A 12,524-nucleotide genomic window follows, 5' to 3' on the forward strand; every position below is an offset into this window, starting at 1 on the left:
TGGGGGGGGGTGGGGTCGGCTGAGGCCCGAGGAAAATCTTGGGCTAGAGTGTGAGGGGAAGGAAGGGAGGCTGTGAAAGCTGGGGGGAAGCCTCTGAGCTCCAGGGAGTGGGGGGATCCTGGGCCAGGAGGTGCTGCATTACAACGTGGGCAGCCCCGGATGCCGACCGCCCCTCCAAATTAGGAGAGGTGACCCAGGCAAGATGTTCTGGAAGTCCACCTGGCTTGGTCCCCCCTTCAGGGGACTTAGCATCCAACCAGCTTCCAACCAGCTTTTCCCGGTCCCTCCTGTCACCCGGTCTAGGAATTTCATAACTTGGTGGTCATGCAAGTTGTACCTCCTGCCGGGACACGGCTCCCCCTTGGAGTACCGTAGAAACAATCAAATCACATAGAATTCCATCATATTTTAAAATAAGCTTTATTTAGACTTTTTTTTTTAATATTTTATATTTTGCATCCATGCCTTCGAGAAACCTCTCCCATGGGAAAAGGTCATTTTCCTCTAGAGTTACCCATAACTCAGTCTCTATTTGATGTGGTTCTCTCAAATAAATCATCCTTAGTAACTCACAGGATGATCTCCTAATTTCCAAAAACTGAAACGAAAAAGAATGACTAAGTCATTACTAGGAGAGGTTGCAATCTTATTTTCTTTTAAGTAAAAGGAAGGGGGGTGGGGTGTGAGGAACCGTAAAAACCAAAATAAAATAAAACCCCAAAATTCAGGGGGATGGGGGTAGTGTTTTCTAAGACCAGCTCTGGCCTCTCTCCCGTAACACCAGGCTGGGCTAATCAGCTGAGCTGAAAGGTTTGTACACACAGGGAGGCATTAGGTGTCCCTGCCTGCTCTCTCTCTGCCTCTGGGGCCAGGTTGGGAGGGAAGGGGTGACCTGGTAGGAGCTTTTTGGCTTGTTTTTAGAGACTTTGGACACAAGATCCTATACATTCCAGATGTTCCATCCAGCACTGAAAACTCTCTTTTCAAGAGTTGAGAATGTTTCCGTTAGCGTTAGCGGGAGCACCGCCGTGGCCACAAGGGTTGTGAGATGAGTTGTTAGTGGTTTAGGGTCAGTTAAAAGGGGATGGGGGGGGGAAGGAAGAGGAAACTGAGTTCTGGGGGTGCAGGGAAGTAAGTACTGGCTGGAAACTTGTGGGTTCTCCAGGCCCCAGTGATGCCCCACAAACAGGCACAGGCACCTGCCAGCCCTCTTAGGCTTAGTCTGCTCGAGCTGCTGATATAATCAGAAGACAGGGCTCTGGGGATGATGGGAAAGTCCACTCGTGGCCAAAGAAGCCAACTGGACAAAAGAGGGCAGAGGGCTTGCCTGCTAGATACTGTCCCCAACGGCCCATCCCAGAAGGTGGGCATCCTCTTTGTTGACCAACACTGGCCTTGGCCTATGTTTGGAATAAAGTTAAGGATGGAGAGGCATTGTGTACGCCACAGGGGGCCTCTTATCCCACTGACTCAAGCCTAGATGACTGGTTAGACCCCACAGATGTACCCCAGGCTATCCTTCCCTGCATTCAATCAACATGGCTCCAAAGACAGGCCCAAGGGAGGGGGGATGTGAATGTTAGCGCTCCGCTCACTTAAGTCATGATCTGTATGTCAGATAAATAAATATATATATAAAGAGAGGATACATATAGAGAGAAAGGTCAGAGCAGGAGGTGGGAGTTCTCTCATGCAGGGACAGCAGCCGGGAGAGACAGAAAAGAGAAAAAAAAAAAAAAAGAAATAAGCAAGCTGGTAGTCTGAGGTCCCCAGCTCTAGCCACCTGAATTCTACCTTGCACAGTGTCTGCAGCGGCATGAACACAGAATAGACAAGTCAGCAGAAACGCCCGCCTCCCGCCCACCCCGTGGAAAAATATACATTCCAATATTTACGTAATAATTTAGATAGAATACGTTTTCTGCATTTGTGCAAATAAATTAAATGCAACAGTTTTCTTTCTCTCTTTTTGTTCCATAAAGAAAGAAACAGCAACACAATTTAAAAACTGGCAGGCCATTAAAAAGAGCCCATATGACCCCCTTATAAACACTGTAGCCCAGCCAAGAAGTCCTGGATGTGCTTGCGAGTCTGCAGAGTGACCTTACCCTGACGACGATGGAGAGGGTGTTTTTGTGGTTAAAGTGACTCGGGCACACCCCGAGAACAGGGTCTGGTCCCCTCACGTTCACACCGAAGAAGGGGCGGGAGGAGGGGGGAACATGAAGAACAGACCATGTTCTTGGCGACATGGGCTGCAGTGAGAGTAGCGGCTGGCTGGACCGGGGACTTTACAAGCACAAAGTGCACACTAACTTTTGTTATTTACAAATACACAGCAGTCCTTCAAGTGTTCAAGTTTCATAAAAAGGAGGAGGGAGGAGAAAGGGGCAAATTAAAAACAAAAACACAACGCATTAAACAAACAAACAACAAACAAAACCCCCAAAACATCGAAAAAACAAAACAAACGAGAAAAACAAACACAAGTGTATCGCTCAGAGACAACGGCGTTGACAGAGTCACACACGGTTTGTGGTATGTACATCGATTACAGAGGTGACGACGCGGAGAGGGGCGGGGTCACATTTGTGTTTCTGCCTGTTCCAGGCGCTTGGCTACACTCAACCCACAAGGGTGAGTGCCTCCGTGCACACACACCCCACACGAGCTCCGCACCCCCACGCACACACACTCTCTCTCTCTCTGGCATTCTCCATGGCTCATCCACACACAGACATGCCCGTGGGCAATGGGCGAAGGGCGGTGGGTTATCACCAGTCCGCGTCTTCCTCTATGTAATAATCAGGGGCGGTACCATCAAAGAGGCCCGGGTCGAGGGACTTCCGTTGCTTCCCTCTGGCGAAGACTCGAGAGATGGAGCCAAATCCCATCTTCTCCTTCTTCTTTTTCCGTTTTTGGTCTTCAAGATCCTCTAGTGACTGAGGCGGAGGGAGAACAACAAAGGTAAAGTCAGCCTGGTGGGGAGGGCAGCTGGGGAGAAGTCACGGACAAGACTCAACTTTGCTAAGTCAGGGTCAAGAACAGAGTTGAGAGATGGAGAACACAGGTAGGAAGCTGGGCTCTGGGGCTGGAGTCCTAGGAGGGAGTCTGCCTCTTCCCCTCTGAGCAAAAACCCAGGTTAGTTTTCAATCCTCTCATAGCTAATGCCAGAACCCACCACGATCATCCCGAGTGCATCGCTGATGTAAGGCAAAGATGCTCAGACTGAGCCTGGCTTGACAGCCATGTAGTGGCCAGGAGCCGCTCTAACTGCTAGGACTATTACTATCATTTAAGTTCTGTTGGATGACTTAAAGGACCAGCCAAAGGCCTGCAGGGATGTACCCATGAACCTGACGACTACTTGCAATCACTCTACTGCAGGGTGGACAGACTGTGTGCAGACCTGATGCCTTAGCACATGGCAGAGCAGAACGGGGCTAGCCTAGAAACTTGGCAGTGCAGAATGGGGCTAGCCTAGAAACCCTGATAATGACCTTGTAACTGCAGATGTGGGGTAGCACCCACAGAAAGTTTTACAAACGGCCAAGTGCTTACACGTGGTTGGTATTATCTACAGAAAGGGTAGGGCATGAGCTAGACTTGAGGCCCACACGACACTTTCGAATGTCTTGGAATACAGCCCCCGACTCCAGTCTGGGCTGGAATTCCCATGCTGTAGCGCCCAGGAATCTGCATTAAAGATGTCTGTAGTCTGGGGCTGGAGAGATGGCTCAGCGGTTAAGAGCAAGGACTGCTCTTCGGGAAGACCCAGGTTCCATTCCCAGCACCCACATTGTGGCTCACAACTATCTGTAGCTACAGTTCCAGGGGATCTGATACCTTTGCACAGACAAACATGCATGCGAAACACCAACGCACATCAAATAAAAATAAGTCATTAATATATATAAAATGTATGTATGTCTGGGGTCTTATCGAGGGGAACCTTATGCAGATGGACAGTGCTCAGCCAGAAAAAACATCCTAATATGAGTGATGCTGCCCTCAAGATCTCCCCTGTGTGCCTTTCTCATACCAGTGACAAAAATGGGGTCAGACCTACCAGCAGCCAGGGGCTGGAAATGCCCACTGACTATGGTTCCGTCTTTGAAGAATGAAGCTAACGATGATAATCCAGAGACCTAGATGCATGGGGAAGATGCTCACCGCAGCAGCAGCAGAATACCGGGTGTGTGGTGTGCACAGTGGGCTTACAGGATAGAGATGTGTAGTGTGCACAGTGGGCTTACAGGCCAGGCAGAGTGCATGTTAAGTCTGGCTAAGGTGCCAGCACACGTGTGTGACTCAGAGAGGGTTTCTATTCCTCTCTGTCTTGGCAGTCCAAAACTAGCATTGAGATGACTGACAGTTCAGAGCAACAAGGCTGGGGGAGGACAAGGTGGGGCGGAGGGAGGGATCCAGGCAGCCAGGGAAGCTATACCCACCTGTACAATAGGGTTGTGCAGGCTCTTCTGAACTGGGCCGGGACTGTCGCCCTATAGCCAAAGGAGAAGAAGATGAAGCAGCAGACACAGGACACACGAGGGCACAAGTGGCCCGTGAGGATGGGGGTTTTCCCTGGCGGAAAGCCACCATCTCCTCCGGTCTGCCCTGCCTTTACGTGGGGATCCCACTGGAATGTCCCTCTGGCCCTTCCACACAGCTCACTGATGGGGCCTGGGCCTCATCAAGTCAGGGGACCCGAGGGACTCCCCAGACTGGCCTTTCAACCCTTAATCCTTTGAGGCTTAAGTTCCCACCTTAATTGGTCCATGGGTTCAAATGGAAGGCTGGTTCTGCTAGGTATTTGTTTTTCTAAGTAAAGAAATCAATTTGAATGGAAAAAGCATTCTAAGTGGGGGAGGGAGTTGAAATGGGTGATAGACATGTTTAGCAAACCCCTAGTTCTATTCCCCAGCACTGAAAAAGAAAAACAAAACAATACAAAAGAAACAAACAAACAAACAATCAAAAATGTAAATATGGACTCAGCAGACTGCATGGTCACTAACTTACCCTGAAACCAACCCAGCAACTCCTGTTTTGTGGAGAGGCCGTCAGAAACTGTTAGTGGGATTTGGCCTAAGTAGGAGCCCAATGACAGTCTCTTACAGAGCTAATAGCAAGTAGAGTTGGGACTCAAACTCAGGGGGTCTCATTTCTCGTGGCTCTGTGCTCTTTCTGAGCAGGGCTCCACAGCAAGTGCACACTGTGTCCTGAGCCTTAGGACTGCCACTCACACAAGTCTGGGCCCCTTGCAAATCCTTCAGAGGGAACACCAGGCAGCCTGTGGGTAGGTAGGCCATTTCCATGGGTCACCAACTATATCCCAGGTGGGTAGGGAAGGAACCCTTAATAGCCCGTGGATATATAAATGTTTTTATTGCATCTCCGAATTACATCCGTTCTACTTGGGAGTCAACAACCCATTGAGATTAAAAACAGGCATTACGAGGGAGACTCCTGGTGGTAGTTTCTGGAATTACAAGCACAATACCCATGAAGAAATCAAGAGTCAACTGGACCAAGATCTCTTAACATATAATGTCCCAGTATTGAGTCTTCATTTCAGCTCTAATTGGTGGCCAGAGTGTGAGGTGTTCTTTACTCCCGTCTGTGTCCATCTTATTGGTACCAGGTCAAATCTCCGAGGACAGAGGGTCACCTGGAGCCATTTTCTGGCTTTTCAGTTTACCTATGCACACACCTGTCGAGACAGGGAACAAAGTGTGTTTGGGGAGATTTCACGAACGGCAGTTCAGCCTACAGTCCGGTCTCAAGGTTTGCAAACAAACCTCCGTCTGCGGGCAGCAGAGACAGCGCCTCTGCGAAGCGCCACCTTTTCTAGATCTATTCCAGTTGCTTTTGGCAGTGGGTATGGGCTGAGACTGGCCTGTGTCAAATGAAGTTCTGGTGGCACGGAGTCCTCCTATGGGTGGATCTGACAGCAGCATTCCTGTCCCTGGCTGCCTTAGGGTCACCAGGAGAAGAACAGCATCTGTTAAAGGGTGTCGGCTTAAGGCCGGGACTCTCCTCCACCTGTGTGCTAAGTTAAGCGTAGGCAGGCAACTCCCTGTCACTACGGTCCTTTCAACTTAAAGAAACAGATGACAAGACACTAGAGGGGGTTTCTCTGACACATTGCTTCTTCACAGCCTACGGAAAAGCCTATGTATGTGTGTATGTGCACACAAGGGTGAGTGAGTGTGTGTGTGTGTGTGTGTGTGTGTGTGTGTGTAGCTTAGGCCAACTTCAGCATCATTTCTCAGGAACTATTCACTGTATTGAGACAGACAGGATCTTTCACTGGCCTGAGCTCGCTGATTAAACAAGGCTGGCGGGTCAGGGAGCCCTAAGGACCCTCCTGTCTCCACCTCCTCAGTGCTTGGATTACATGTGCACACGACTGTGCCTGTCCCTTTAAGGTGGATTCTGGGGACTGATTTAGCTCTTCACGCGCTTTAACAACCGAGCCGTTTCGCCAGTCCTTGTAATCTCAGCTACGTTGATAATAAGCACTCTTCATGATTACTGTGGATGGGGAAAAGGTTTCCCTCATTCACACCTGGGAAAGCTGCTGTTTTCCATAACTGTATGCACTTGCTTATTATGGGTTATCATACATAGCATGTCCCTCTCCTGAGTGTCTTAGGCAAAGACCCACAGTCAGCAAGTAATGGTGTTCATACGTTCTGTTGGTTAATAAAACAATATTAACTGGCATTTCTGAAAATGTGTTCCCAGGCTGGTGAGATGGCTCAGTGGTTTAAGAGCACTTACGACTCTTGCAGAGGACCTGGGTTCAGTCCCTAGCACCCAGACGGTGGCTCGCATCGATCTTATAATCCAGTTCCAGGGGAATCTGATGCCTTCTTCTGGCCTCCGTGGGCACACAGATGGTGCACTGACATCCACATGAGGGCAGAGCACTCATGCACATAAAATAAAAATAAGTAAGAAGCCGGGCAATGGTGGCACATGCCTTTAATCCCAGCACTTGGGAGGCAGAGGCAGGAGGATTTCTGAGTTCAAGACCAGCCTGGTCTATAGAGTGAGTTCCAGGACAGCCAGGGCTATACAGAGAAACCCTGTCTCAAAAAACAATAAATAAATAAGTAAATAAATGAATGAATGAATGAATAAATAAGAAAGAAAGAAAGAAAGAAAGAAAGAAAGAAAGAAAGAAAGAAAGAAAGGAAGAAAGAAAGAAATGAAGAAAGAAAAAAAGAAAGAAAGAAAGAAAGAAAGAAGGAAAAACAAAAGGCCTTCCTATGTACCTGAAGACACTTCCGTGTGGCACCTCTGTCATTAGGACATGGCAGGGAAGCCCTTTGGGTTATCAGCTGGGTTGATGGGACAAAATTTCAAAGTGCTCCCCAGCTCTGACCTGTTGGAAACTAACATGATTTTCAGCCATCCACTGATGTTTGGTGAGACCGTAATGTAAACTTTATGACGTAGAGTTTAAGAGGAATCATTTCTTTTGGCGGTTTTCCAGCCTCAGCCATTTTGTTATAGCAAACACACAGTGACCTCACACAGAGCCCTCCAGGAGGGTGCACGTTTCTTAGCTGCTGCCGTTCAGTATGTAATTAAAAAAGGTTTGCCTAACAAAGTCAGACAAATTCACAGGACCTCTCTGCAGAGGCCAAATGTGTCTCAAATGACTCAAAATTAAAATGCAGCAATCTGCTTCATTCCAGGGTGAAAGGAGAGAGTGGGATTCTACAGGGACAGGTGGTCCTGTAGTCAGGCCCAGGGTCTCAAGCAGGGCCCAAGACGGGGTACATTGGGCGGGGTGCGCTGGGCGGGGTTCCAGGCTGCGCAGACCCTGCTCACCCTCCCGGGCACAGGAGGAAACAGGCCTCATTTCTTTCTCTCCCCATGTCCACCGCTTCTCGCAAAAGGAAAGAACAGAACGGGAAATGCCTTCGCCACGGCGTTCCCTGGGTGGACGAGAGGAAAGAGTGGGCACATCTTTATCCCACCCCATGGCCCTGCCATTTCTGGGCAGGGCCCAAGCGCCCAGGCCCTGCCGCTGCTGGCCTTACGTTGCAGAGGGAGTGTGTCCGGTGTCTTGGGGAGTTGATGTCGCTTGGTGTAGATGAACGGTCACCTTCAGCAGCGGAAGCATCGGAGATGACGGAGGGCTGTCTTGAGTGGCAGGGGCTCACCCTGACCGCTGGAAAACAGGGACAGCTGGTTAGTAAGTGTCCCATGAATGACTGCCTGATACACCCATTGTACAGATGAAAACACTGAGTCGGAGAGAAGGCTAGCTCTTCCCTTATGCACCACAGCCCTGCTTATTCTAGGGGTGGCTGCTGGGGAGACCCTCCCCCTTCCTTGTGATCCAGTTCATCCCCTCCTCACTTGGGGGAGGTGAGGGTCTATGAAGTCTCATCTGAATGGTTCTAGACACTATCCAACCATAACCACAACAGAACAGCAGAGTCCCAGACGAGAAATCCCTAGGCCACTGTCAGCTCCTTTCTTTCTCCAATATCCCGTTATCTCTGAATCCCAGCTCCAAGTCCACCAGCTCTCCGAGCCCATGGTAACTGCCATCTGTCCCCGCAGGGTGGCCTCTCTGCCTCTATTACTTACAATGAAGCCAGGGCCACAGACTTTTGACCACTGTAGGGGTAAAAACAAATACAGCCCTGATCCTGGCCCCTGAAGCCTGGAGGCATGCTTTAACCCCTCATCAGCCAGGGCTCAGCCTCCTGCTCCCTGTGACGCCTCTACATACATACATGTGGAGGTCAAAGGTCGACAGGTATCTTCTCCAATCGCTCTCTAACTTTTAAAATGAACTTTTATTGACGAGTATGTGCTTGCTTGTATGTATGTACACCACATGTGTGCAGTTCCGGCGGAGGCCAGAAGAGGGGATCAGAGGTTGTGAGCCTCCATGTGGGTGCTGAGAATGGAAACCAGGCTCTCCAGCACTATTTATCCTGTTGTTTGTTTGAAACAGCAACTCACTGATTAGGGTAGACATCCTGGTCGGCAAACCCTGGGGACCCTCCAATCTTAGCTTCCTTAGGGCTGGGATCATAGGGCGCAGTGCCACGCCCAGTTTCTTACCTTCTTATTGCCAGACTTTATTTACACATGCATTGTCTGCCCAGCACTGAGTGCACCATGGGGCGGTGTGTGTGTGTGTGTGGGGGGGAGGTCCTTATATGCATTCGCTCACTTTTGGGTTTTCAGGGCCTCACACTTTGTACTTCATACACAGTCCCGGAGTGAAAGACCCATCCCAGAAGCCTACTGGGCCCTGCTGTAGATCTCTTCTGTGTCCCAGCGCCAGCCAGCATTGCACAGAGGGAGCACTGTTACCTCCGCACCCACTCCATGTGAGCATCCCGGCCACCAAAGATCTCGTGGCCCAGTGGGGAAGCAGCTTGTTGGTGGCTCTGAATCACTTCCGATCTAGGTGTGTTCCTTCACAGGGGCTGTGTGGCCCTGGGCAGGCTCCTCACCCTTGCTGAGCCACTGGCTCACTATCTATTATCCGAGCCGGGGAGGTGCCTGTGCTGGCTGGTATTTAGGTGTCAACTTGGCACAAGCTGGAGTCATCTGGGACGAGGAGTCCTCGACCTGAGAAGTTGCCTCCATCAGATTATCATGTAGGGAAGTGTTGGGCACATTTCCTTGATTGAGGATTGACGTGGAAGGTCCCAGCTCACTGTGGGTCGTGCCACCCCTGGGCTGGTTGCAGGCAGTACAGGTAAGCAAGCTGAGGCAACTGTGGAGAGCAGAGGAAGCCAGGCAGCAGGAGTCCTCCACAATCTCTGCTTCTGGTCCCTGCCTCCAGGTTCCTGCCCTGATTTCCCTTCATGAAACTGCAAGATGCCAGGGTTGCTTCTGTCGTGGCATTGGCAACATAAAGTAGACTAGAACACTGCCGGTGTCAGCCTCTCCGCAGAGGATCCAGGTGAGACACGCGCCTACTGTGGTATGTGCGGTACAAAGGGAAGAGGAGCCATGTGGCAGACGCCCTCCCACTGACGGCACAGGGTAGAGGTAGGTGATCCCGTGTGTGCGTGCAGATACCTAGTTACAGAAGTGCAGAGGAGTGGCGGCTGGGGTGAGGGTGTGAAGACCGACAGCCAAGAAGAGAGCCTGGAAGCTCCTCTGAGAAGCCATGTTTAAGAAGAAGCTCTGAGGTGGCTGGAGGAGCGAGCGGCAAGGACAATAGAGGAGGAAGGGCTCAGACGATGGTGGATTCTGTAGCCTGGGCTAACCCTAATTTAGTGTCAGACCCACCAAGGATGGGGAACCTGCAGCCTCAGGCTGTAGTTGGAAGTCACCTATCATCCTGTTAATGCTTCAACTATTACAAACTGACCGCCTTCAACAGCACCTCTGTTTCCTGCAGCCGAGGTGGACCAGAGGCTAGGGAGCCACCGGCACACCTGGATCTTGGGACTGACCAGCTGCTGCTAGGTCTCAGCACCCTGTCTAGGGATACGTTAGACTTACAAGGTCTTCAGCTTTGACCTGGCTTCAAAGGCCGGCTGGACCCCGTAGGGATCCCCGCAAGAGTCAGCAAAGAGCAGCTGGGGTCTTTGTTTATTGCAGGTGGGCTCCGAGTCTGTTCACAGTAGAGGTTCTGGAGCCCTGTGTGTCTGTCCCCTGTCAGTGCTGACAAGCAGGGGCAGCTAATATTTACCTAGGACCTGACTGGGGGATGCTGTACACTTTACCTTTCTGACAATCCTGGGAGGGAGGTCTCAGCAAACAGACACACATAACATACTGCAGTAAGAATCCAGCATCTCTCGTATCAAAGGGACAGACGACCCTTGTATCAGATCATAGGTCACATCCTTTATATGCAGCAGAGCCAGGATGTGACCTCAACAGTGTGAACCGCCCCTCCCTCTAAGGCTCATCAGTCTCACCCTACAGGCGCCATCTATAGGGAGCACAGGGCTTGTGTAACTGTCCCTGGCCTTGCGTAAGCAGCTGTGGGCACCTGGAGGGCCAGTTTTACTACAGCCCCTAGCACAGTGGCTCTTAATTCTCCTACCTCTGGGACCCTTTAACACAGTTCCTCATGTTGTCCTGACACCCAACCATAAAATTATTTTCACTGCTACTTCATAATTGTAATTTGGCTACTGGTATGAATTGAAATGCAATTTTTTTTTTTTTTTTTTTTTTTTTGGAGATGGGGGTTTGCCAAAGGGGTCCTGACCCACAGGTTGAGAACCACTAGAGGAGTCCCTCCTCCTTCATGAGAGTCAGGTGGCTCACCAGTACACAATAGGATGACAAGGAGTCTGGAAAGTGGGAATGGAGCCAGGTGTTCCCTAAGTATCTGGAGCAATCATGTAACATTTACACTTTCTTTATAACAAATGGACTGGCTACATTGCATGTAGCATTTACACTCTTTCTATGTAACAAATGGACTGGCTACACTGTGTGCAGAATTTACACTCTTTCTATGTAACAAATGGACTGGCTACAGCTATCAGCCAAGGAGCTCAGTACTGCCTCCTGCCAAAGGATGCCTGGGTCACCCAGGCTGGCCAATCAGGGTCCTGGCTCACCTAGACACTGTGATTAGTTCAGGGATGGCTCCGTGGCCCAAGTTGACCAATGAGGGTCATTTGGTTTGCGTCTTAGGCACAGTAGAGCCTCTGGATCCAGCTATGCCTGAAGGCCATCTCTAAGTAAGTTCAGTTAGAATAGTCATCATAGATTGTCCTGTGCTGCCCCAGGCTCCCGTGGTGTGAACAAAGAAGCTGCCTTTCCCACTGGGTCCGGCGGCCTCCTCCTGTGACTCCCCCTTACTGCTGGCCCAGGCAGGGCAGAACTCACCTTGCCGGTCTGCAGGGTGGGGAGGGTGGGAGTGGTAGAGAGTCTGTTGGCTCTGCCGGATGGCAGCAGTCAGGGGGAGGTCAGCCTGCACCACCCATTCCTGGTTGCCATTGAGCACCGTCTCGCCGGGCATGGCGAGTGAATGCCTCTTGGGGACGTCCTTGGTCAGCGTGGCTAAGGACTGCTTGGCCTGGAGTAAGGGTGGGAGAAAGGAGGAAGAAAATGTAACCAGAGGGACCTCTCAGGCAGCTGCCTGGCACCTCTAATCACCATGGCAAGAAAGCCAAGAATTCTACTTCTGCACCAGTGAGCCACCAGAAAGTGATGCAAGTCTCACCCACGCTCAGTAGGGTCTCGCCTTCCGTTCCCACTAAGAGCAAGGTGAGACCACATATGGGGGAATCCAAGTGCGGGCATCACTTCTGGGTTCTCCAAGGGCATGTCAGGGCGGGCTCTCTCTCTCTCTCTCTCTCTCTCTCTCTCTCTCTCTCTCTCTCTCTCTCTCTGTCTCTGTCTCTCTCTCTCTCTCTCTCTCTCTCTCTCTCTCTCTCTCTCTCTCTCTCTCTCTCTNTNTNTGTGTNTNTGTGTGTGTGTGTGTGTNTGTGTGTGCCCATGTATGCACATGCTTGTTTGTGTGAGGGCTGTACATCAAGATTACGTTATCGTTCCTCAGGAGCCAC

At 50.6% G+C, this 12,524-nt stretch overlaps 1 protein-coding gene across 4 annotated transcripts in view; it reads right to left on the bottom strand.

Annotated features, from left to right (window-relative positions):
• The window catches only part of Kazn (kazrin, periplakin interacting protein), a 372,587-nt gene that overhangs the window by 35,371 nt on the left and 324,692 nt on the right, over positions 1 to 12,524 (bottom strand). For 2 of the 4 annotated variants that reach the window (XM_021199874.2, XM_029540482.1), the window contains 4 exons: positions 11,845 to 12,034; positions 8,058 to 8,188; positions 4,452 to 4,502; positions 2,819 to 2,942 (listed from right to left, as the gene is read on the bottom strand). In XM_021199874.2, the coding sequence (XP_021055533.1) occupies positions 2,819 to 2,942; positions 4,452 to 4,502; positions 8,058 to 8,188; positions 11,845 to 12,034 (496 nt within the window). Of the gene's footprint in view, positions 1 to 404; positions 2,943 to 4,451; positions 4,503 to 8,057; positions 8,189 to 11,844; positions 12,035 to 12,524 lie in introns of those variants that run through there. The other 2 variants (XM_029540483.1, XM_021199875.2) reach the window with 2 other exon arrangements.

The sequence above is a fragment of the Mus pahari genome, chromosome 6, assembly GCF_900095145.1.
Source record: "Mus pahari chromosome 6, PAHARI_EIJ_v1.1, whole genome shotgun sequence".
Taxonomy (NCBI): domain Eukaryota; kingdom Metazoa; phylum Chordata; class Mammalia; order Rodentia; family Muridae; genus Mus; species Mus pahari.